This window comes from Pocillopora verrucosa, chromosome 12 (assembly GCF_036669915.1).
Source record: "Pocillopora verrucosa isolate sample1 chromosome 12, ASM3666991v2, whole genome shotgun sequence".
Lineage (NCBI taxonomy): Eukaryota > Metazoa > Cnidaria > Anthozoa > Scleractinia > Pocilloporidae > Pocillopora > Pocillopora verrucosa.
In genome coordinates, this window is record NC_089323.1 from 19,550,799 (window position 1) to 19,573,939 (window position 23,141).

Genomic DNA, 23,141 nt, shown 5'->3' on the forward strand with positions numbered 1-23,141 from the left:
CAAAATATAAATCTTATTTTGACAAATTAAAAAAAAAAATCATTGAATAGTTCAGTGGACTTAAGTCTAAGCTTGAATTATTTGTGCCATTTGTTTCCTGAGCCTGAGCAGGCAAGAAAGGTTCATTCTTTATAGAAAGTGATTCAAGAAGGAAACTTTAAATGGAGTAATCTCTTAAAAAATCTGGTGAGGTCGATGTCATTTCAGCTCATGAGCCAGTCATCATGAGCCAGTCATCTTTTACACGCATATCCAATTATCTCATTGGCATGAAGTGTTAAGCAGTGTTGTACATCTCCACTTGCTGTGATGCTTGTTCATTACAGGGTTACCCCTCCAGCATTTCATCTGGTTTCCCAGAAAGTACCCTTGCACCCTTGGGCAGAAAGAAATCCTGAGAGGATGATCCAAAGTGTCTTACACAACACAGTGATTTCATCAGAGTTTGAACTGGGAGCTTTAGAGATGGAGCACAGCACACATAATACTTAGCCAATGATCCTAACTAGTTCCTATATCCCATGGAAACCATGATTAACCCTTTACACCCTAACATCATTATGCATATTCTCCATACTGTTCTCTTTACATTTCCTAGGTTCTAACAAGGAGAATTTGTAAAACCATCAAGAACTTCATTAGTTGCTGATCATTTCTGTTATTCTCCTACCTTAAACATTTGATTCAAGGGATAGATTGTAAAGAGAAATTAGAACTGTGGACAAGTAGGATATGCAACCCAATACCTGATAGTCCCATGCAAGGCTGTCTGGACCCAGGCCACACCCAGTAGGGTCTGCACATTCAATGTACTCTGTATCTGGATCAAGACAAGTCAGTGTACCATTAGTGCCATTGTAGACTAAAGCTGTGACCTCAGCCAGACCTTCAACCTTGGATGATGCACTTGCCATCATTTTACATGCCAAGTTCACAGGATGCCCAAGAAGTGGAGCCAGGAAGTCTGTTGGGTAAGGATAATCACACATGGCTAGGGTTGTGAAAGAATTGCAAATCCAGCCTAACATGTGAGGGATCTAAAATGAAAACAAAAAATAAATAATTGGTGAAACAATATATAGATGAGGGTCAAAAGGGAAGACATACCGCAAGAGTAAGGAAGACAGTTGAGTACCAGTAGTAATAATAATTATAATAAAACTTATGTTAAAGTAAATAATAATAATGAAAATCATAATGATGACAACACTACTACTACTACTACTACTTCCACTACTATTACTAATAATAATAATAATAATAATAATAATAATATTATGTAACAATAATGACAATACTGGAATTCAGCATAGGCACATCTACAAGGAGGCCCTACATTCTATGTTTTTCAGGTCAAATTTTCTATAAAAATCAAGCACAAACTCGAGTAGCATGTGACGCCATGTCAAGGGGATATAAGGAGGAAGTGAAAGGGTAACTAGGTGAGAGAGGGAGGCAAACAATAAGTAAAAGAGAGGAGTGAAATAGCACTAATCAAGCGAATAAGCTAACAGGTAGTTACAGTGTAGTAATAAAATCCTACTCCCTATAACAAGTGTTGCAGTTTTTGAGTGATGATCAAATAACCCTTACCTGTTCTGTTGAATTTAGCAGTTTGCAGAGTTTAAATATTTTTTAGAGTTCAGTAAGTCCTATAAAATGAAGAAAGAATTTCAAATTAATTCAAATTGAAATACAACTCCACACCAGTTTCACTTGCAGAGAATTATTGATCTCCAAGTATGGAACATCATGAACTGTTATTCCTATGGAAAATCCATGTACATGCCATAATGTATAATGTAACCAGCCCCTTGTCTTATTTACCCAATATATAAATAACAGTCACTCACTCAAACAGCTTTCTCAAAAGGAGTCTGATTCACTTACTTAACCCTTTAACTCCCAGATCAACTCTGTAATTCTCCTGACTTTCAATCACATGATTCTTATAATGTTAGTTCAGAGAATTTAGCATTGGATCAACTTATCCCTAAATTGATATCTTTCTTCATTCTCATCACTTATTTGTTTGATATTTTATTGATATTGTAAGGAGGAATTCTGTCTTGGTCACTTATGGGAGTTGAAGGGTTAATGTACTCCTTATTACTAACCCTTTACACCCTAACATCAGTAAGAATATTCACCATACTGTTCTCTATACATTTCCTGAAGCACTGACAAGGAGAATTTATTTAAAAATCAAGAGCTTTATAAGTTGGTGATCATTTCCTTGATTCCCATGACCTTAATGTTTGATTCAGGGGTGATATAATTGTAAGGAGAAATTAGAAGCTGATCACTCTTAGGGGTTAAAGGGTTAAGGAAAAGAGGATGAACCAGTAATGAGGCAATTTCCTCCTGCAATAATGCGGCACACTCATCCCTCACAATGGGAGTATTACCTGTTCCCCAGTCCCCTGACTAATACCAACATTTCATTTTCCCAACTTGAATGCAGCAAAAGATGTAAACCCTTCATTTTCAAGATTTGATGAGCATTTCTCCCTTTAAGTTCCTACCCATTTTCTTCTAAATTGTTCAGAGAATTTCATATTAGGATAGCACAAATTTTATATAATCTATTTTCTGGTTTTTGCATTGTACATTAGATTTTGAGGGTTCAGCAACTCCATGGATTTCCTACAGCTAACTCTGATTCATTTTACCTTCTGCACCTTGATTTTTCAGCATCTCAATCATTTCAAAAGCAGCAATAGCATAACCTGGACAATTGGCATCCGCATTTAAAAAGTCCTTGCAAATAAATGACATAATTATATTAATTGACGCATTTACTTTTTAAAATCAACTATAAACATAGAAACAAAAGTCTTGCCATGTTGCAATAATTTGGCAGTAATTCTTGATAGTTTTTCTTTCACTGATATCATTAAAAACAAACAGATATTTTACATATCATCCAATAGGAGCAATAATGTCTAAAACTGAATCAAATAGCAACTTGTTTTTTCATTAATTGTCTTCAATTACATTTCTCAGAAAGGAGAAAAATTAATCTGACTCCCTCAAATCTTTCACTATTGACAAATCCTGACCCTTTAACTCCCAGATCTCATTATTAATTCTCCTTACTATACGCTATACAATTCTTATGATGTTACTTTGGAGAATTTCTTATTGGATCAACTAATAATCTCCTCTTTGATATTTTCTTCAGTCTTATCACTTTTCTATTTGATATTGTAAGAAGATATTTTGTTTTGGTCACTCATAGGAGTTAAATGTTCAGAGAGGACAACTAGTTATCAACCTGAACAAGACAAAAAGATGAAAAAGTTGAATCGTCAAATAGAAAAAAAATTTAACATTACCTCTGTCACTGCAGTGAAGAAAAAGTCTCTTTCACTTCCACAGAAAGTGGTAAAGAGGAGCACTGGAAGTGTATCGTCAACATGAGTTTCAACCAAGCACATGACACTCACTGGATACCTGAGTGCGTGTAACAAGACATTTAGGTAAATGGCAGTAACTATTACACCTTTCTTTCTAAAAGATGAGTCAATTAAGACAGGAAGGTCTTTCTCAAAGTCTCTCCTCTAACTGAATTGTACTAGGCATTTCCTATTTTATCAAATCAGCAATATGAGGTGAAGTATGCTTAGCACACATAGCCTGGGTTTTTTTTTCTCTGATACTGATTACCACTGTGCTATCAAATAAATGAAGTATCGGTTGAATTTTTCTTACTTTTCAATCATAGAAAATTTACTAAAGTTAATGAAAAAAAAGTATAAGCAGTCCAATCCTTTTTTCTTCCTTTTTCCAGGCTTTGTAGTTAAGCATTTTGATTTTGACAGATATCTACAATCCAATAAGAATGGTTGAACCCATATTTGGGAGGGCTCAACAGTATTTGTCACAGAGAAGGGGCTTGCATAAAGTTCCTTCTTTCAAGAAATGTGGTTTAATTACAACTTACATGGCAAGGTTGAAAGAGAACATACCAACAAGATTCCCTTCCCTGCCACTTGTTCAAGCCATTTCAATCTTTCATTGCAATGTCTCCCTGCAAAGGAAACCACTGATTTCAAGAGCTACGGGGTGAACCATATAGCCACACTTGGAGACCACATTGGTGCCACAGATTAGGTAGAGGTTGAAGCCCTTAAGTCTGAGTGAGAACACCTCAAGTTTGTTGCACAGGATTCCCAAAGCCAGGGAATACTCCAACTGAGTGGTTGCTAACCAAGATATGCAGCATTTCATCATTCAAAGTAATGTTTCCAAACCTGGTGAAGTTATCTGTAGCCCAGAGCCTGTCTGTGACTAACGCCTGGCCAGAAAGAGGCGCAAGCAATTTGAAGTGGATAAAGACAAGGCTTCGAAATTCATTGAAAGATGACATGCTTGACTCCTTGTTACAAATTTCCATCAATGGGCCCCTGTATCAAAAGCAAAAGATGTAATAGAACAAGCAGTTAAACTCAGTTGCCAATTATCAATTCACACCCGCCAATGCAGAATTCCGCAAAAATGACAACTTGTCAACTTTGAGACAAGGCAAAACCACTTGACACTTAACACCATGTTCTTCACTAATTTCATAACAATGTCTAATAATTGTTTTTGCCCTATTTTATTTTCATTACTTTTTGATTGAGAGAGTTAAAAGAATGAGCCTCAGAGTGCAGGAAAATGCATTTCTGAGGGTCTAATTTTTAAAAATTTTCTGGGGGAGCATGCCCCCAGACCCCCCTAGGGGCTCAGGCCCTATGGGCCTTTGTTCACGCCCTTTGGCCATATATAGACCTTGGGTTTTACAGCTGCTTCTTACACCTGAATGAGCTCTCTCCACTAATTTATCAAAGTGGAATCAACTACTTACACTGATCTACCAAATGTCTTTACGCTAAAATACTTTCACAGTTTTCATTTCCTTCACCAAAGATATTTACTTCAAGGCTAATTGCAGTTGATGACATGTTTGTTACCAAACCATAAACCAGTCCATGTACCCAGTCTTCATACCAGTTATTCCAGTTACTGAGTGTAAGGTTCAGGGTAACAACCGATGTGTTCTTTACCAGACCATCAGCCAGAACACGTGTCCACTCTCCTCCCATTTCACTGTAATTGTTGACTGTAAGGCTCAGCGTAGTCAATGACGTATTTTTCCCCAAACCATCACCCAGACCACCTGTCCACTCTTCTCCCATGTAACTGTAATTGTTGACTGTAAGGCTCAGCGTAGTCAATGACGTGTTTTTCCCCAAACCATCACCCAGACCACCTGTCCACTCTTCTCCCATGTAACTGTAATTGTTGACTGTAAGGCTCAGCGTAGTCAATGACGTGTTTTTCCCCAAACCATCACCCAGACCAAGTGTTAATGACGTGTTTTTCCCCAAACCATCACCCAGACCAAGTGTCGACTCTTCTCTAATGTAACTGTAACTGTTGACTGTAAGGCTCAGCGTAGTCAATGACGTGTTTTTCCCCAAACCATCACCCAGACCACCTGTCAAATCTCCTAACATGTATCCGTAATTGTTGACTGTAAGGCTCAGTGTAGTCAATGACGTGTTTTTCCCCAAACCATCACCCAGACCAAGTGTCGACACTTCTCTAATGTAACTGTAATTGTTGACTGTAAGGCTCAGCGTAGTCAATGATGTGTTTTTCCCCAAACCATCACCCAGACCACCTGCCAAATCTTCTCCCATGTGAATGTAATTGTTGACTGTAAGGCTCAGCGTAGTCAATGACGTGTTTTTCCCCAAACCATCACCCAGACCACCTATGTTTTCAAGTAAGTACATCTTATTGAATACAAGGTTCAATGTAGTTACACACTCATTTTTTGCCAAACCCTCAAAGAGGTTGCATTTCCAATCTTCACTGATGCTGCCAGGGTTGTTTATGCTCACATTAAGCTTTGTTACACAACTATCCTTAACTTTGGCAAATACCGGTGTAATTGGTGAAGAATCATCTGTAGATAAACAAACCTCTCTGCAAATCTTGTTGCCTGAATTAAAGGAATGAACATTAAATGCAAAAAAATATATCTGATCGCTCGATAGCCTTTGAAGAGTTTTCTTTCCGTCTTCCATCACCTCCCCCTGAATGTCAATACTCAAGTAAGACAGGGTGTCAAGTTTGTTAAAATGCCTAAAAAGACAGTCAGCAACGCTATCAGTTATTCTTCCGTTCATATTCAAATTGACACATGAAGCCAATGAAGCTATGAGGAGTTTACATAGATCAGTTGCTCCACTGCAATCTAACTCTCCCCAAATGTTGACAGTTACTGAATGTAGTTTTGAAGCTGAAATGTTTTCTTTCAGGACAGGGCAAAGGAAAGCTACCTGTGAATTTCCAACCATGCCAGTAATATCTGGATACACTGTAAAGGATGTGGTTGACTTTATTGCAGACTGTAGAGTCCCACAAATATTTGCCCAATTTGTAGGAAGCTCACCAAACACTTTTAATTGCAGAGACTCCAAAGACCTGTTTCCTAAAAAGCCTTCTTTTAACAAACTCAAACCACTGTGGCTGAGTTTTCCACAAAAAATTAGTGCAAGGGACTTCAGAGAAGAATTTGCCACAAGTCCTTCACTAACAGAAGTTACTAATGAATCATGCATTTTTCCACCAACAGCAAGGCTTTGAGATGTAAGTGATCTGTTCAATAAAATCTTTCTGAAAAGTTCTGCTTCAGTTTCCATCCATGGACCAAAAGTCTTGAGTACAATGGAAGTCAGTGGCGTATCTGCAGATAGTCCCTTGTCAAGTATGGCAACATAATCCTCTAAAATCTTACAAGGCAGTTGGAAAGTTACGGTCGTCAAGGTCTTATTTGCAGCCAAGCTGTCACTGATAGCAACAACTTCTACTGAGGAAATATTGGAACAAGTAACCACAAGAGTAAAGGAGTATGCAGTTGAGTCCACTCTGAGTAATCTACACAAAAGAGTTGCAATCTCCTCTTTCATAAACCTAACGGAAAAGGAAAGCGTTTGTAGACTTGTGTTGAATGCCACAAAATCAGCTAGTAGGTCATAATTTACATTGGCCTGAACATTGCCAAAAACACTTCTTATTGCTAGATGAACAGGAAGCTGTAACTGCGAAGAACTTGTGCAGGCATTCAAAATAATGAACCACTCTGTTGTACATTTTTCATCTGATAAGTCAATAGTTATGGTCTGTGGAAACGGAATAAAGGAACAAAGAGCCATTGCCACTTGTTCATAATTTCTACTCTCACTGAAACATTCATGAAAGAAAGTGGCCCCTTCCCCAGAGCACTTGCACCAGTCCCAGTTTTCATCCTTTAGCTTCTTACCAATCTGTTCAAAAAGAACACCAGCTTCCCCACCCAGAATACCTGACATAAAGACAAACACTTGTCTGTACCTCTCTACCAAACCCCCGTAAAAGTTCAACTCAGAAAAATCAACCATTTGTTTCAATAGCATATGTGCTAGATAAAATGCAGCCAGATACTCTTGAAATGTCTTGTGAAAGAAGAAATACTCATGCTGTGGGTTAATCTTCCTTAAGCTGGCTTCCTTGAACACAAGACCGAGTTTGCGAGCTGCAAGACTCTCATGTGTAGTTTCAAATTCTACTAACTCTTCTTCAAGAAACGAAAATCGACCTTCTTTCAAGGATCTCCAAGCTAACTCTCCAAGAACTAGCAAACTGTCTTCAAAGTGTCTCATTAGAGCTTTGTCACCAGCAGGGGTCTCCAGATTATGCCTGCCACAATATCTCTGTAAAATGCAACAAACAATTATCTGGTAAAGTTCAGTGCGATGAGATGGCAGTTCTCCCTTGTGGTCCTCAAACACAATGCAAAGGAGTGACAAATTCAGTGGATTGTTCCATAGTGCATCAAGGAAAGTGTTTGTTTGAATTTCTGTGATGAGCCTCTCTCCATTCGACACATTCTCAGGACCTGTATTCTTGAAATGCTTCCTTACGTAATTAAAAGCATCTTCTCTTGTAAAGCCTTCAATTTGTAGCAGCATATCAAAGTTCACCTTTTTCCGCACAACAATTCCTCTTTCCTGGCGCGAAGTGGCTAAGACATAGCAAAATGGAAAAATCCTTTTTTGAAGCAATTTATCCACACACTTTTCTGACATCTTAGGTAGCTCATCAAGACCATCCAAAATTATTAAAACTTTTTCTTGGTAATGGAAATCTTCAATATAATCAATAAGCTCTTTCTTGATAGCTTCTGCATTCTTCTTACTTTCAGGTAAAAGTTGTGTATCAATGGCCTCCATTATGTCTCCATGAATATCGCGGCATTTGAGCAGTAAAACTACTTCAAATTGAGGAAAGGAATCAACCTTTGAAGTTGCCTTAGTAGCCCAATCATGGGCAATTTTAAGACAAAAAGTTGTCTTGCCTATTCCAGGGCTCCCTTCTACAAGCACAATGATGTCATCTCCATTTTTAAAAATTTCAGACATGTTCACTTCAGTGTTTTCTAGTTGAAAATCTCGTTTTCTTCGGTGCAAAATTTTCAATCTTGTGTAGACATCTTCCAAAGGCAACTGAATGGTGTTATCCCAGAAGAGTGGTTTCAACTGAGATCGTCTCTTGTACTCATTTTTAAGAAGTCGGCAAATGAAAGCAAGGCAGTCACCTAAAACCAAAGAAGAAATTTCTTTCAACAACTCTTACCTAAAACATGTCAAGACCTTGTATGTTTGAAAATTCAAAAGAACATTTAAAGCTTTCAAGAATCCAGAGTAAGGCTTCACCATGCATGAGAATGATATATATTCTCCATGATGTGATTTTTTTAACCATTTAAAAAATCAAGATTTAAGAATCCTCCCCAGGAGACTCTGAGAAGGACTATGTGACATGAGAGCACTCCAGTGAGGAGATAAGCAAATAATTTGAACCCAAGAGTAACAGTTGACCATGTAAACTGATTGCCCATGTGATTATTAGCTTTTTTACGGAATATGATCCACAGGTGGAAATACTTGTCTGTGCTAAATCAGTTTGAATTTGTTTATCAGTTATTCCTAGGAATTGTAAAAATAAGTGTGTGCAGATGATCTTGTAATGTTCTTGTGTCAGTCAAAGGGATTGAAAAACAAACATAAAGTTAGATCTGGTGGGAAAACCTAAGCCCTATTTGGGCTAATGATTTCCACTAGCAACTCCTGGTACAGGATGCTTACTATAATTGCCATAAATCACTGATTATTGATCACAGAAATAGTAGTAAGCTGAGCCTGAGGCAAATAGTTGTTTTAGCATAATTTCTTAGCTGCTTTCAAATTTCATTGTAATAATTAATTCATGTAAATAAAGAAAGCATGGAACATATTTTATTGCAATTGTGATGATTACTCATATCAACATAAACAGGCAGTTTTAACAGGTTTATTTAATCCAATCAGTAAAAACTTCACATCTTTTGCACTCTTCATAATTAAATCTTCTTCTATCAAATTTATCACTTCCTTGGAAACATTAAAAAAACACGGGTTGGCCATTTTGAAATTTAGCTATTATCCCCTTGCAATCTGAGCATGCATATCTCTACAATCAGCAGAATGATTTACCAATATATAAATATCTTGATCCAGTATCAAATTATCCAAACTATCACCAGAAGAAGTGAAAAAAAAGCTAAGAAAAAAAATTCAGGCTTGAACAGGAGCTGAACCCTTGACTGCTGTAATTCCAGTGCAGTGCTTTACCAACTGAGCAAACATTAACCAGCTGGCTAACAAGCCAACTCATGTTTACTTCTTTTGTGTTTACTACATACATGTGATGGTTACTGTGCAGTTGTCCATTCTTAAAACAGGATTAAGATAATGATGGAAGCTGAAACGTCTTTAAAAACTTTCCTCATAAATCTGAGTTTTACTACATATTCAAATATTTACAGAAGAGTTAACTCCAATTTTGTATTTAGGTAATGAAATTTAGAAATCAAGCAATTTGTCTACCTTTGTCTACCTTTGTGTAACCGTCTACAAGAATTTTTCAACAAAAATAGTCTGATGGTCAAAACTGGATATGCCAATAGGTAAACTTGATGTCTCATTTAACTGAACAGACAGATAAATCTACACAGAGGGGAAAACAAGAAGATCGTCTCCAAAAATGCCTGTAAAGTACCAACCAATATTAACACTTTTGCTTTCATGAGCTACAAATGATGGAAGGAATTTGGATTGGATTATTCACCTCATGCCCTCACAATTTACCTTCACAGTAGTCATGATTAGTCAACTCTTTCCTGAGTTGCTTGCGAGGCTGATCTGCACTGACAGATGCTGGTCTCTTATCCCTCCCTGGTGTAGTTGCCCTAGTTTCTGATAAACATACATGCACCAAAATAAATTAACAACGATTACCAACAGTATGCAGTGGCAAGTACAGATCATATTTGATTGGCTTTGTAGTAGTGAAGGAACCACATATATCATTAGAATATACTGAATTTCTTAATATGTAAAAGAAGTTCTCATAGACTTAATAAATTCAAAATTTGATATTGGTAAAATCAGGTAAGATCTTTATGTCATAACTTTTCAAATCATATTCTGTAATAAGTTCCTTTCTCTTACTTGAAATAACTCTTTGTTTGAAGAAAAAAGTTGTTACCAATGGCAAATGCAACTACTGTAATCTACATTTCATTAAAAAAAATATATTAAAAAAAAACAAACAAAAACAGAACCAGAGAAGAAAGAAAAAGTTCTCTAGAGTAAATATCACAAGACCTGAAATGGGTCAGCAAAACAAACAGCACATGTAAAAGCTACAGAGGTCTGTTCACATCACAGATAAATCAAAACAGTCAGTTCTGCAAGCTTTTATGAAATGGTAATTCATGTATACATGTACAGCCTGTAGCTGTATAGGAGTTAAACACACTTGTAGAATGCACTCAGTTATTATACTTAAAATATCTTGTTGGCAAAATTCACAGATAGACCAATTTTTTAATGTGTTATGTTCTTAGCTTTACCTTGTAAGGGCTGAAGGCTGACGTAGTGTACTTCATGGACATGTCCCAGTACAAGATGCTTACTTTGGTCAAATGGACAATCTGGCTTGATAATTACCTCACTATAGCCTGGAAGACTACTAATCACATGAATGGCTATTTGATAACAATTTGCTGCAGCCCAGAGAATCACATGATCACCCCAAGTGCCATCTTGTTCCATGCCTGTTAAGTAACCACCCCACGTTGTGTGTCTATCAACAAAGTGAAACAGATCTGTTCCATCCACCTTTAGGAGAAAGTCCAACAAGATAACATGTAATATTAATAGTAATAGAGCGACTAGTAATGACTCAGTATGGTAATATTTTCATATAATAAGTATTAAAGCATTACCTTCAAAAGCATTCACAGATGAATAAAAGACTCTTTAGTAGCTAGGCTCAATAGTCCTTAATAGTACTCCCTGTATACATCAGATTGAGTAATTTTTACAACTAATGTCATGATATCTAATCTTTAAAATTCTAATAGCAAAAAAGGATTAATTTAAATGAATGATTATAAACAAGTTCATCGGCATTATACTTGCCACAGTTGTTCTAAAATAACATAGCAATTAGTTAAAACAAGAAAGAAAGACATTGTAATTATACAAAGACAAGTTGTCCTTTTAATTGTATCAACTTCAACTTTATGTATCACACATGTACACTGATTTTTTTTCATGATCAAAGCCTTGAAAATGTTCTAATATTAATTTCTCACATTTAACTTGAAGTATCTGTCCTAGACATTACATGTACTTTACCAAATATACTCACCAGTTTTGGGTGCTCTCTTAGATACTGAACTAAGGACCGCCTCAATTCAAAATGATGGATCTTTACTCCTTTGACAGTCTCCAGTTGCTCTGACAAGGCATAGAACATACAATTCCCTGACCCTTGATTGTCAGAAATTTTATAGCCCTTTTCTGAAGCAATCTTCTCTAAGTCTGAGAGTGGGTCTGTGTTGCTGCTGTTCTTATATCTACTGGCATTCTGTTGCCACTGTTGAAGGTCAAGAATGACTTGTTCATTCCCACCTAAAAGAAAAACAACTTAATGATCATTAATTTATTCTTATACATGTACATGACAGGTTGCTGACAAAATCATGGCATACGGCATAAGAGTAAAACAGAAAGAACTACACAGGTTGAGAATTTAGTATTTGGGAACAGAGGGAACAACAGTTTTCAAAGCTTAAGATGTTTTCAAGAATTGTGTGACAACAAATGTATACTGAGTAAGGTCAACTACAAGAGGATTTTAATGAAGGGGGTAAGTTTCTAAAGCAACTTTGGTGCTGCATTGAAAGAAGAGTATAACAGGGTAATTAAGTATTATCAACTGAGTTGATAACGTAAAATGGCCTCTGTAAAGGCTCAACATTTTACCAGTACCTGGTTTATCAGTTATTAGACAAGTCAAGGCTATAACATTTAAATTAAAGTAAATTTACCAAAGACAAGGTTCCTCATCTTTATCACAAGACTCTTACAAGGCTCCTCCCAGCTATACTTCTTCAAGTACTCTTCACGTAGCAATCTTGACTCTGAAAGTCGCACTTCTCTCTCTTTCTGACGGACACACTTGATTTCTTTGGCCCAGTCTTTAGAATCTTCAGAGTCTAGAACACTCTGAGAGCCTAATGGCACTTTCCTCAGAGCTTCTCCAAGTCCTGAATTACCACCGACAAGTACAGGCAGACCAGCAGATAACGCCTCCAGAGCTGATATTCCAAAACCTTCCGTTCTGGATGGCATTATTGCAAGATCCACTTCACAGAATAAGTTTGCCAGCACTTCTCTGTTATCATCAAAGCTGCGAACAATAAGCTGATTAGGTTTAATGCCATGGTGGAGCAACTTTTCTGCCACAATATCTCCTTTTCCTCCAGCTGTGCAGACAAATTTGAGTTTGTAGGATTCATCTTTCAACTCAGCAATTGCTTTGGCAGCTATATCGTACCCTTTGACATTGAAATCTTCACAGCTGTCACCACTTCCAATTACCAGAATACAGAATGTTCTTCTCTCTTCTGTGGCTTGCTCTACTTCCAAAAATTCAGAGAAAATGCTTGGAGTAAGGTCAAAAATATTTTCCTGTTGTTTAACTGGATAAAGGTGACGCCTGTAAGCTTCTGCCAGCTTGGGTCCAATAGTGATAACTTGATCAGCCATTTTACAGAGTTGGATTTCTGTTTTTTGCATTTTTTCACCTTCTGAAATGATTTTGTACATTCCATCTTCTTCAGGAGCAGAATGAACAACTTGGATCCACTTGCAATGACTGTAAATTGGATTTCTCTTGATGAGTGCAATTGGTCGGCCAAGGTGAACTCCATGACCAATGACACAGTCCATTGTATGGTTTATTGGAGGAGATGACAGCCAAAGCACTGGCTCTACACCAGGAACTTTATCTGCTTCAATGAGCTTCACATTATGACCTTTAGCACTGCTCCTGTCCTCTCTGCTGCAATTTGGAAGCAAGACACTAACATCCACACTGGGGTGTTTAGCTAACTGGATGGCCAGCTCTCGGTTGATAGTTGACAAGTCCCCATCAGTTGAGGATCTCCACTCACTACTTAGCAAAGTGACTTTCAGTGTCCTACTTTCCTGGTCTTCCTGTGACGTAGAGGCTACACTAGGAATGGTGGAATCCTACAACAACAAAACAAGAATGGTATTGACAATAAGCTGTAAAACAATAATAAATCACAATCATAATGGATGTCCACTCAATATGTCAAGTCAATTCTTTTGTAAACTTGCAGTTGAGTTTTATCCTATGCCAAAGAGTCAGATACATGTAGATTGAGACAAAGTTAAACCAGGAAAATGTCAAGTTGCTTCAGATATCTACACTGATAACAACCATTACAGTTACAAGGAAAGTGAAAATTATCCTTTAAGGGTCTTCCCCTTCAACTCACTTTGAAATTGGTACGTGTAGTTTCATTGCAGACATTAAGGTGAAAAAATAAGAGGATAAATTAATGTTTTTGTCAAAATCAAAGTTTGGTATTTGTAACAGATTTAGATTCCTCTTACTACCTTTTGTAGCCTTGACATCACAGGAAGCTTTTAATTTTGAAAAATTATGCTGGAAAAAAACAATACAAAATGTGAGTTTACTGAGTCTATTTAATAAGCTTTCTATTTCCTCTTAGAGTGTTGTCCAGACCACTTAACCCTTTAACTCCCAAGACCCAATTGTTAGTTCTCATCTCTGGCTGCTATACATTTTCCTTGTGAATTAGTTTGGAGAATTTGCTGTTGGATGAAGACAACAACTTCAACCTGATAAGTTGGAGAATTCTCATGAACTTTTTGCTGCATAATGTATGGATATGATAAGGAGAAGTTACATGTTAATCACTTCTGGGAGTTAAAGGATTAAGGCAGAAGCAGAGGCTAACTTGACCTTTTTGGGAAGCCTTTATTTTATCATACATTTGAGATCATCATTCAAGTTGCCAATTTATAAAATGTGATGATTGGAAAAAGGCCCACTTTCAAAATTAGAAATTTCATTTCCAAGGACAAATCTTGCAGCAAATAGAGATAAGATCCTGTTCTAATGGTGTTTGCTGTTCATGGGGTATTTCCTTTAGATGACATTTCTGATGCTTCCATTTCCTAAGTAACAACGTGATAACGAAAAACAAAGCACTAACTGATCATGGATTGAACTCAGGAAAGAGCTCTACAGTAGCTGACTACTTACATTTTCCAAGCAATGAAAACACAAATATATTTTTTTACCCTTTTATTCTACGAATTTTGATATTTCCCATTTTTGGAATGCATTGCAACCATAAGCAAGCGAACAACCACACATTTCATTTTGTCACACCATGTTAGATTGAAAGTTGCTAATTCCCACACCATGTCATATTTTTGTGGTTCCTGGTGGCAAGGAACATTTACAGCACAGTATACCATGGTCCATGAAATCTTCCAAATGAGAAGGTATGGGATTGTAAAATTGTCAAAATTGAATATTACTCAGCAAACTGCTCTGAAAATCTTTATCACCATCATCTTTGTGCATGTGCCAAACCATGTTGAGTAGTACTAAAAATTGGCTTGGATTTAGAAGTTTTTTCTCCAAAATGGCCTTTTAAACACACCCCCTGATTTCATGAAATTCCACAAATTCCAAGGCACTGAGCAAAATAAAAGGTTTTTTTCCAACTATGTGTAAAAAATCATATATCCTATATGACAGTTTCAAGTCATTCCTGCAAATCTGTCTGTAAATTTTTCATTAATGATTTGAGACAAAATTTACTGAATTTAGTGTTTGGTACCACCTTAATTTGGTTTTGGAAATGTACCTTATAGTAGGCACTGTACAATGAATCATTTCCTCTCAAATACAGACAATCAGGAACAATTTAAATGAAATCAGAACATACCAATAGCAAGTCATCTGACCACCTCCTTCTTCATACATCCTAAACAGATAGAGAAAATAAAAGAATGAATGTTTAAATACATCACCTATTCTGCATTTGGAAAGGCATGTTATAAAAGTCAGAGATTGTGGAAAGAGAACCATTTATATTTATGATAAGAAAAAATTATCAAGATTTTCAATGAGATAAATTTCTTTTTGACCTGTGGATGAAATTCAATTGCAGAAATGATCCTTAAAGGTACTACCTTGTAATTTAAGCAATTGCAGAGATCAGGAAGCCAATAAAAGACAACTCCAATATATTTTTGAAATCCAAAACATAGTTTATTGTAGTTTAAAAGTTTTTCAAGTCTAAAAAAATTAAGAATCCTGATTGAAATGTTGGAACTGCAAATAATTTTTTTGAAAACCCAAAAATACTTTGTGATCCAATAATTTTTGTCATGAAATCCAAAAAATGTTTGAAATTGAAGTTTAATCATTTCCTGCAGAATATGCTCTGAATGAACTTGACTTCTCCTTTAAAACTTCAACTGACTGAACCTTCTTTTCAAAGTCCTCAGTAATGCTTTAATCAATTTAAAGTTTCAACACCCCCCCCGGCCCCCCCCCACTGACAACTCCTTAAGCATTAGCACTTTTGAAAACTTCATACCTTTAAACACCTTCATACTAAAAAATAAAACATGTCTATTTTGCTGAAAAGACTTGACAGTTCTGGTTCAAATTCCTCACCCCATCCAGGCAAGATTCAAATTCCCCAACCCTCACAGGGGAGGAAAAGAAACCTTTTTAGCCTGTTGTGGCTCAATAAGAAACTAGGATTCTAAAACTAGGAGACACATATATTTGTGAAGTGGTTAGCCACATCCATAGAGGCTGGATCATTTAAAAAAGTTATTAAGTGATTTCAAACAAGTCCCCAGAGCAGATGTTCACTGATTCAATCCAAAGTAAATCATTAATCAGCAATGTGAAAGGTGTGAAAAAATTACTAAAAAGATCAAGAAAATAGGAACTGCAAATGCACTTAAAAACATAAAATGGGCACTGAATATGTTTGAGAGAAAGGAACATCTATAATTGATGTCATGAAAAAAACTCCTCTCATCTCTCAATACCAGAGGCTAACTTGACCTTTGTTTAAGTTGCTTATTTGTTAAACATGACAATTGGAGAACAGCTTGTTCTCGAAATGAGAAGTTTTGTTTCCAAGGACAAATCTTGCTGCAAATAAAGATAAGATCCTGGTCTAATGGTGTTTGCTGTTCACGAGGTATTTCCTTTAGATGACATTTCTGATACATCCATTTCCTAAGTAACAATGTGATGATGAAAAACAAAGTGCTATCTTATCATGGATTGAACTCAAGAAAGAGCTCTACAGTAGCTGACTACTTACACTTTCCAAGCAACAAAAACACAAATACATTTTTTTTTAGCCTTTTATTCTGAGAATTTTGATGAAATCTCCAATTTTGGAAACACATCACAACCATAAGCAAGCAAATAACCACAGATTTTGTTTTGTCACACCATGTTAGATTGAAAGTTGTTAATTCCCACACAATGTCATATTTTTGTGGTTCCTGGTAGCGAGGAACATTTACAGCACAGTATACCACAGTCTGCAAAAATTTTCCGAATGAGATAGTATGAGATTGTAAAATTGTCAAAATTGAATATTACTTAGCAGACTGTACTGACAGTCTTTATCACCATCATCTTTGTGCATGTGCCAAAATTAAACCATTTTGAGTAGTATTAAAAATTTGCTTGGATTCAGAGAAGTTTTTTCCTTCAAAATGGCCTTTTAGACACACACCCTATTTCCTTGAAATTCCACAAATTCCATGCAACTGAGCAAAATAAAAGTTTTTTCCCAGATTATGTGTAGAATCATATATCCCATGTAACAATTTCAAACCATTCCAACAAATGTCAGTAAATATTTCTCTTAATAGTTTGAGACAAAATTTACTGAATTTAGTGTCCAGTCCCACCTTAATTTGGTACCTTAAAGTAAACAGACGATTTAAAACTCTCAAAAACAGACAATTGACAACAATTTTAATGATATCAGAACATACCAATAGCAAGTCATCTGAACACCGCCTCCTTCATACATCATAAACAGATAAAGAAAAACAAAAGAAAGAACATAATGTTTAAATAGAGCGCCTACTCTGCATTTGGACAGGCATGTTATAAAAGTCAGAGGTTAGGGACAGAGAGCCATTTAAATAACATCCAAAAAAAATTATTGAAATTTTTAATGAAATAAATTTCACTTTAACCTGTGGATGAAATTCCTTTGCAGAAATAATCCTTAAAGGTACTACATTGTAATTTAACCCTTTAACTTCAAATATCTGATTGTTAATTCTTTCCTGTGGCAACTACACATTTCCTTGTAAATTAGTGACAAGAATTTGGTGTTAGATCAAGATATCAGTTTCTACCTGATGAGATTGAGTATTCTCATTACGTGTTTTCTAGATAATGTATGCATTACATTGGGAGAAGTAACAAGTTAATCACCTCTGGGAGTTAAAGGGTTAAGCAATTGCAGAGATAAAAATTCTTCCACAAGATTCTACTAAGAGCAACAGAAGAAAAATCCCAATATATTTTTCAAATCCAAAAATATTTCAAGTTGTAGTTTAAAAAGTTTTTCAAGTTTAAAAAACAATTAAGAATTGAGATTGAATTATTGGATCCACAAATAATTTTTTTGAAATACTCAAAAATAATTTGTGATCAAATAATTTTTGTCAGGAAATCCAGAAAAATGTTTGAAATTGATGTTGCATCATTTCCTGCAGAGTATACTCTGAATGAACTTGAGTTCTTCCTTGCAACCTAAACTGTCTGTGCCTTCTTTTCAAAGTCTTCACATTGATAGAAATACCATGATATTTTACCAAAACAGAGATGATGGTCAAAATCCTCTTTTAAAGCAATGCTCTATAGCAAATTTCTCATCTGCTGAAGTATCTACCTGGCTTAAGTGTGTTATTACTCATTATTCTCCAATTCTCTTCCACATTTACGACAGAATATCAAACTGAATTTACCTTGGCCTGTTTCTCACAAAAGCTATAGTGCCACTCTCCCCAAATTCTTGTCTGAAAACATCCTTAAATGTTGCTCAAATGGTTGCTTTCTGTGGGGATGTGACCTTTCTAATAGTACCCTGGTTCCAAACAGGATACATGAAAGACTTTCCTAAATATTGCAGTGCTGAGTAATGCATGGAACATTGTTTGCTACTATGAATAAGAAGTTGGACACTCAAGTCTCAATAATCTGAAAAATTTTCAAATTCGAATTATCTTCCTATATCATGCAATATTCCTTTTCTCTTCACACAACCCCACAAGATTGTAGTTTAAAATGTTATCATTTATAAATAAAGGTCATGTATCTATCTATCTATCTATCTATCTATCTATCTATCTTATGCTTGTCCATCATTTTGAACTGCAGCAAAGTCAGTAATGCATTGATCAATTTGAAGTTTCAACATCCCCTCCACCCTCCTGATGACCCCCCCAAGTATTTGCACTTTGAAAACTTCAAACTGTTAAGCACCTCCATATTAATTAATAAAACATGTCTATTTTGCTGGAAAGACTTAATGGTTCTAGTTCAAATTTCTCACCCCACCTGACAACATTCAAATTCCCTAACTCCCCAGGAGAGAAAAAAAACCCTTTTCCGCCTGTTTTAGCTCAACAAGAAACTGGGAATCTCCATAATACCAACCAACCCAATGACATAATAGCATTCTAAAACTCATGACCTTAATGTGTGATTCAGGGGTGATATTGTAAGGAGAATTTAGATGTTAGTCACCCTTAGGGGTTCAAGGGTTAAAGCAGGAGAGAAAGGACCCTAGAAGGCTGGGTCTTTCATTCCTGTAAAAGGATCTAATTACAATTTTCGACAAGATGTTTGATTTGAGATATTTTGGTTTGAAAGTAATCTAAGAATTATGTTTGTTAGTGTGAGTCAGAGATTTACCACCTAAAAAAAACACTGAGCAAAAACCTTCAAAGGTGAAACAGAAGCAAGGGAACAGGAGGGAAACGAAGGTGGGTTCCATTGTTTCCATTTCACCTTCATGGGGGGGGGGGAGGGAAGGATACGGCTCACAGTATGTTTAAAATGAGATGCAAATTTAAATTTGAAACACATTTCTTATGCATGGATTCATTGAAAAGCATTGCCCGGAGAAAGTAAGGTGCCCATGATGCTTTGCGGGCACAATGACCTGGGAATGAGGTTGCAAAAGCTCACCACCAACTTTGGTCTCTTAAGATCTGAATTGACAAACTATTCCCAAATGGGAGTTGTAAATTTCGCTTTGCGTCTGTTTAGAGACAATGGAGACACAATTGGAGCAATTCACTATTGTTTGAAAGTGATGAAATGCTCTTTTCGTCAGTGAAGAGCAAGGGCTACATTTGCATATCAAAAGAGCATGAAGTGTTTATCCGTAAGCTTATACCAACCATGCAATTGTAAGCAATCCTGTTATTTTGCTTTCATGGCGAAATTGATGGTTGAACCTTGTTAATCTGCTGCATTTTAGTCTTAACACAAATTAAAAACCCGACATTTTAAAGGTAATCTAATTTTACATCTGACCAATTTGAAAACAATACAGCCTAAATAAGATAACATTACTCATTACCAATGAGATTACTCATCTATTCTTCTTTGATGAATAGCGCTACGTTTCGGTTGTCTGAGCAACACGGTGTATGCAGGGGATTACATGATTGACAGTCAGATTGACAGGCCTGTGTGAAGTTATGCATACTCTCTTTCTCTTTTCTAGCTTATTTGCATTTTCCCGTGTGACGTTTTTCAATGGGCACGATTCCATAATGTACTAAGCATTTCAATTTAATGGAATTCCACATTCCTAGAGTTAAAAGTGTTCCACATACGACAGCTAATCCGTCAGTTATTCGGACAAGTGGATCGAAAACGTACACAATTCATGGTATCACGTTTTTAGGTACCATCTCGCTTATAACACCTCACATTTGTGAAGACATGCAATGCAACGAAGGCACAGACAATGCAAATTAAAAAATCGACAGAGCACATTTTTTAACACACACTTTTAACGAACTTTCCATTGGGAAAGTTTAACAAAATTAGATACATCCCTAATTGAATGGACTTCTTCAGAAGGAGTAACCTTGAGTTGGCGAAGAAGAAGAGTTTTCAGCGAGTTTCCAGCAACGCAAATGTGGCAAACTCAGTACATTTGTAAGGCGCCACGAACGCTGGAATCTTAGATTTCAAATTTGCATGTTTCCTCACGATAAATGGCTCAAGGACAACCTACACATTTGAAGATAACATTAGGGGATCTTTATATCTGAAAGTGGCAACGAACAGGTCCTGAAACATATAAAAATCGCACTTCCTCAATCGAATACCTTCAATCACTGACGCACTTGTAAACTTGATTATTGCCACTGGTTTCCGCTGCTAAAAGCCTTTAAAAGGAATGACCACAAACTTCGCCGGTGAACCAATCACTTGAAGACATGATTATGCGGTGAAAAATATTGAACTCAGCCCATGATTGACGCAAACGCTCTCTCGCGAGGAAATCAACTCAGTCAAAGATAAACTTTCCGCATTGATTGGAAGGGAAAGTATATGGCATTGGGTGTGGGTAATTCTTAATTACTATGGTCACATGATTGATTAATTTGCCCGCAATAATGAGGAAGGTGGACTGCGGGACGGTGGATTAGGAAGTATGCCTAACAACGTCCTTTGGGGGTTAAAGGGGTACGATACTGGAATGCAGTTTTATGATAACCTTTAGATACCGACTCTTATCCGAGAATATTACAACAAAATGAAACAGACAGTTCATCATTATTATAGAGAATTACTCATGAAATTAGGAGTTATAATTTGGTTACCTATTATATACTGCATGTTTGGGGGTAATTTCCTAATTTTGTACATCTTTCAATTTTTTAATAAAATATCTATAGGAAGCTTGGGAGAAAAAAAAACCCTTTTTGGCCTGTTATAGCTCAACAAGAAACTAGGAATCTTCTTTTTAACCAACATGATGACACTGAATACCATTCTTGAATTAGGAGACACATCACTCTACACTTAAGGAGGGGTTGGCTGCTAAAAAAAAAAAAAGTCTTTCCTTCAGAAACCATTAGCAATTTAGGATTTTGGGCAGCATAAACATCACACTGAATTCTGGTAGTTCTACAGTTGGCTTTTTCCTGGGCTCTTGAAATAAAAAAGACATTCTTGATTCTAAATAAAGCAAAATCTTTTTCCTATTTAATAAATCCTTTGCAATACATAATAAACTGTTGCTGGAAGGAGGTACATCTCTTTATTGTTTATACCCTTTTATGTCTCTAATAATCTTTCTAACTGATGATTTAAGCAAAGTTTCAATTACAAAATTTGACATAAACTTGTTGCCATTTCACTACTTACATTACCAAAGGCTTACTAACCTTAAAATTTTTTAAATCAAATTTTTTAGAATATGGCTTTTTAATTTTAAACTAAACCCAAACACTAAACAGATCTGCATGTAGCAGAATTCATACATTATATGTACAAAATTCTTGAACTGAATTTCATTCAAGTAATACAAAAAATGCAGAAATACACATTCAAATACATTTGCAAGTTAATAGATGAGAAATTAATGAAAATAAACTCCCTCTTTTTCATCGAAAAAGTGGAGCTGGCAAACAATCTACTTTTCCATTTGTGATCAAAATATTTTGTTAGAAGAAAGAAGAGACTCAAAGGAGACTTTTTTCCAAGCAACTTGCAAGGAACCTCAGACTAAGTTATGTTAAGACCTAAACAGAAAAAAAAAGCTTATAGGTCACCAAATCAAGTTTGATTCATTTCCATATGAAATAAGCATGGAAATAGGTTGACCATATAAAAAATTTTGAATAATTCAGGTTCATTAATACTGAAAAATGTCGAAAATAAAAAGTCCCCCCCCCCCTCCAGAAAAAAAATACTCCAATCTACTTGGAAACCCTGATGGTAGAAAATTGTGTAAAAATTACATTAAGTACAAGGTAATCTAAGGTTCTTTTAAGGATATAGAATGCCTAACATTGGTTAAATCAGTATCCCACTCATGGCTTAGCTGGTTGTTTTAAAAATTATAAATTACAAGCTTAGCTTTTAATTTATAATTATTAACACAAGCTAAGCTATGAGTGGTTCTATAAGTGTAGCTCTTAAGAAGTTAACTTTTTAAAAAGATTTTATAAGATCCAACCTCTATTTGTAGACATACTTTAGATCTACATTCACAGGCTTGAAGAACTATCCTGATTTGTCTCCTTGTATTTAAAAGATTAAATAAATTATTTGTTACAAGTGAGCATCTAAAGCCTCAAGATACTTTGAAGAGATAAGTTTGGGAACAAGAAGATGCCTGCAAAGTTAAAATATGATTTAATCAATTTACCCTTATGCAGTTGCAGCTGCAGTCCTAATTACTAGGGAATGACACAGTATAACATACCCATAGAAGCTTTTCACAAGCAAAGATAGCATGACATTTAGTGTCCTCTCAACAGTATGCAAACAACAAAGCTTGTTGACAAATCACTTTATTTGGGGAGGCACTGGCAGGAATGATCCCAACACACTAG

General features: G+C 36.0%; 2 protein-coding genes across 2 annotated transcripts in view; both read right to left on the minus strand.

The window, feature by feature from the left end:
* LOC131771894 (NACHT, LRR and PYD domains-containing protein 2-like) overlaps positions 1–23,141 on the minus strand; it is a 35,506-nt gene that overhangs the window by 1,127 nt on the left and 11,238 nt on the right. Inside the window, exons 4-6 of the mRNA XM_066159585.1 lie at positions 2,673–2,760; positions 1,594–1,652; positions 747–1,037 (exon numbers count right to left, since the gene is read on the minus strand). The gene's annotated coding sequence lies outside the window, so the exon portion shown is untranslated. The remainder of the gene's footprint in view (positions 1–746; positions 1,038–1,593; positions 1,653–2,672; positions 2,761–23,141) is intronic.
* Positions 3,624–21,618, minus strand: LOC131770948 (uncharacterized). The gene is made up of 10 exons (XM_066159582.1): positions 20,904–21,618; positions 17,535–17,562; positions 15,443–15,481; positions 14,076–14,124; positions 12,476–13,682; positions 11,794–12,056; positions 10,991–11,258; positions 10,224–10,331; positions 4,853–8,632; positions 3,624–4,409 (listed from the first exon to the last, which is right to left on the minus strand). The coding sequence occupies exons 4-9, from the start codon at positions 14,091–14,093 to the stop codon at positions 4,872–4,874; spliced, it is 5,625 nt and encodes a 1,874-aa protein (XP_066015679.1). The 5' UTR covers positions 14,094–14,124; positions 15,443–15,481; positions 17,535–17,562; positions 20,904–21,618; the 3' UTR covers positions 3,624–4,409; positions 4,853–4,871.

Excerpts from the sequence above, each read along its gene's own strand:
- LOC131770948 (XM_066159582.1), bottom strand. Across the intron at positions 12,057-12,475 it reads GATGAGGAACCTTGTCTTTG|GTGGGAATGAACAAGTCATT; the intron begins GTAAATTTACTT and ends TTTTTCTTTTAG. Across the intron at positions 8,633-10,223 it reads TAATCATGACTACTGTGAAG|GTGACTGCCTTGCTTTCATT; the intron begins GTAAATTGTGAG and ends CTTTGGTTTTAG.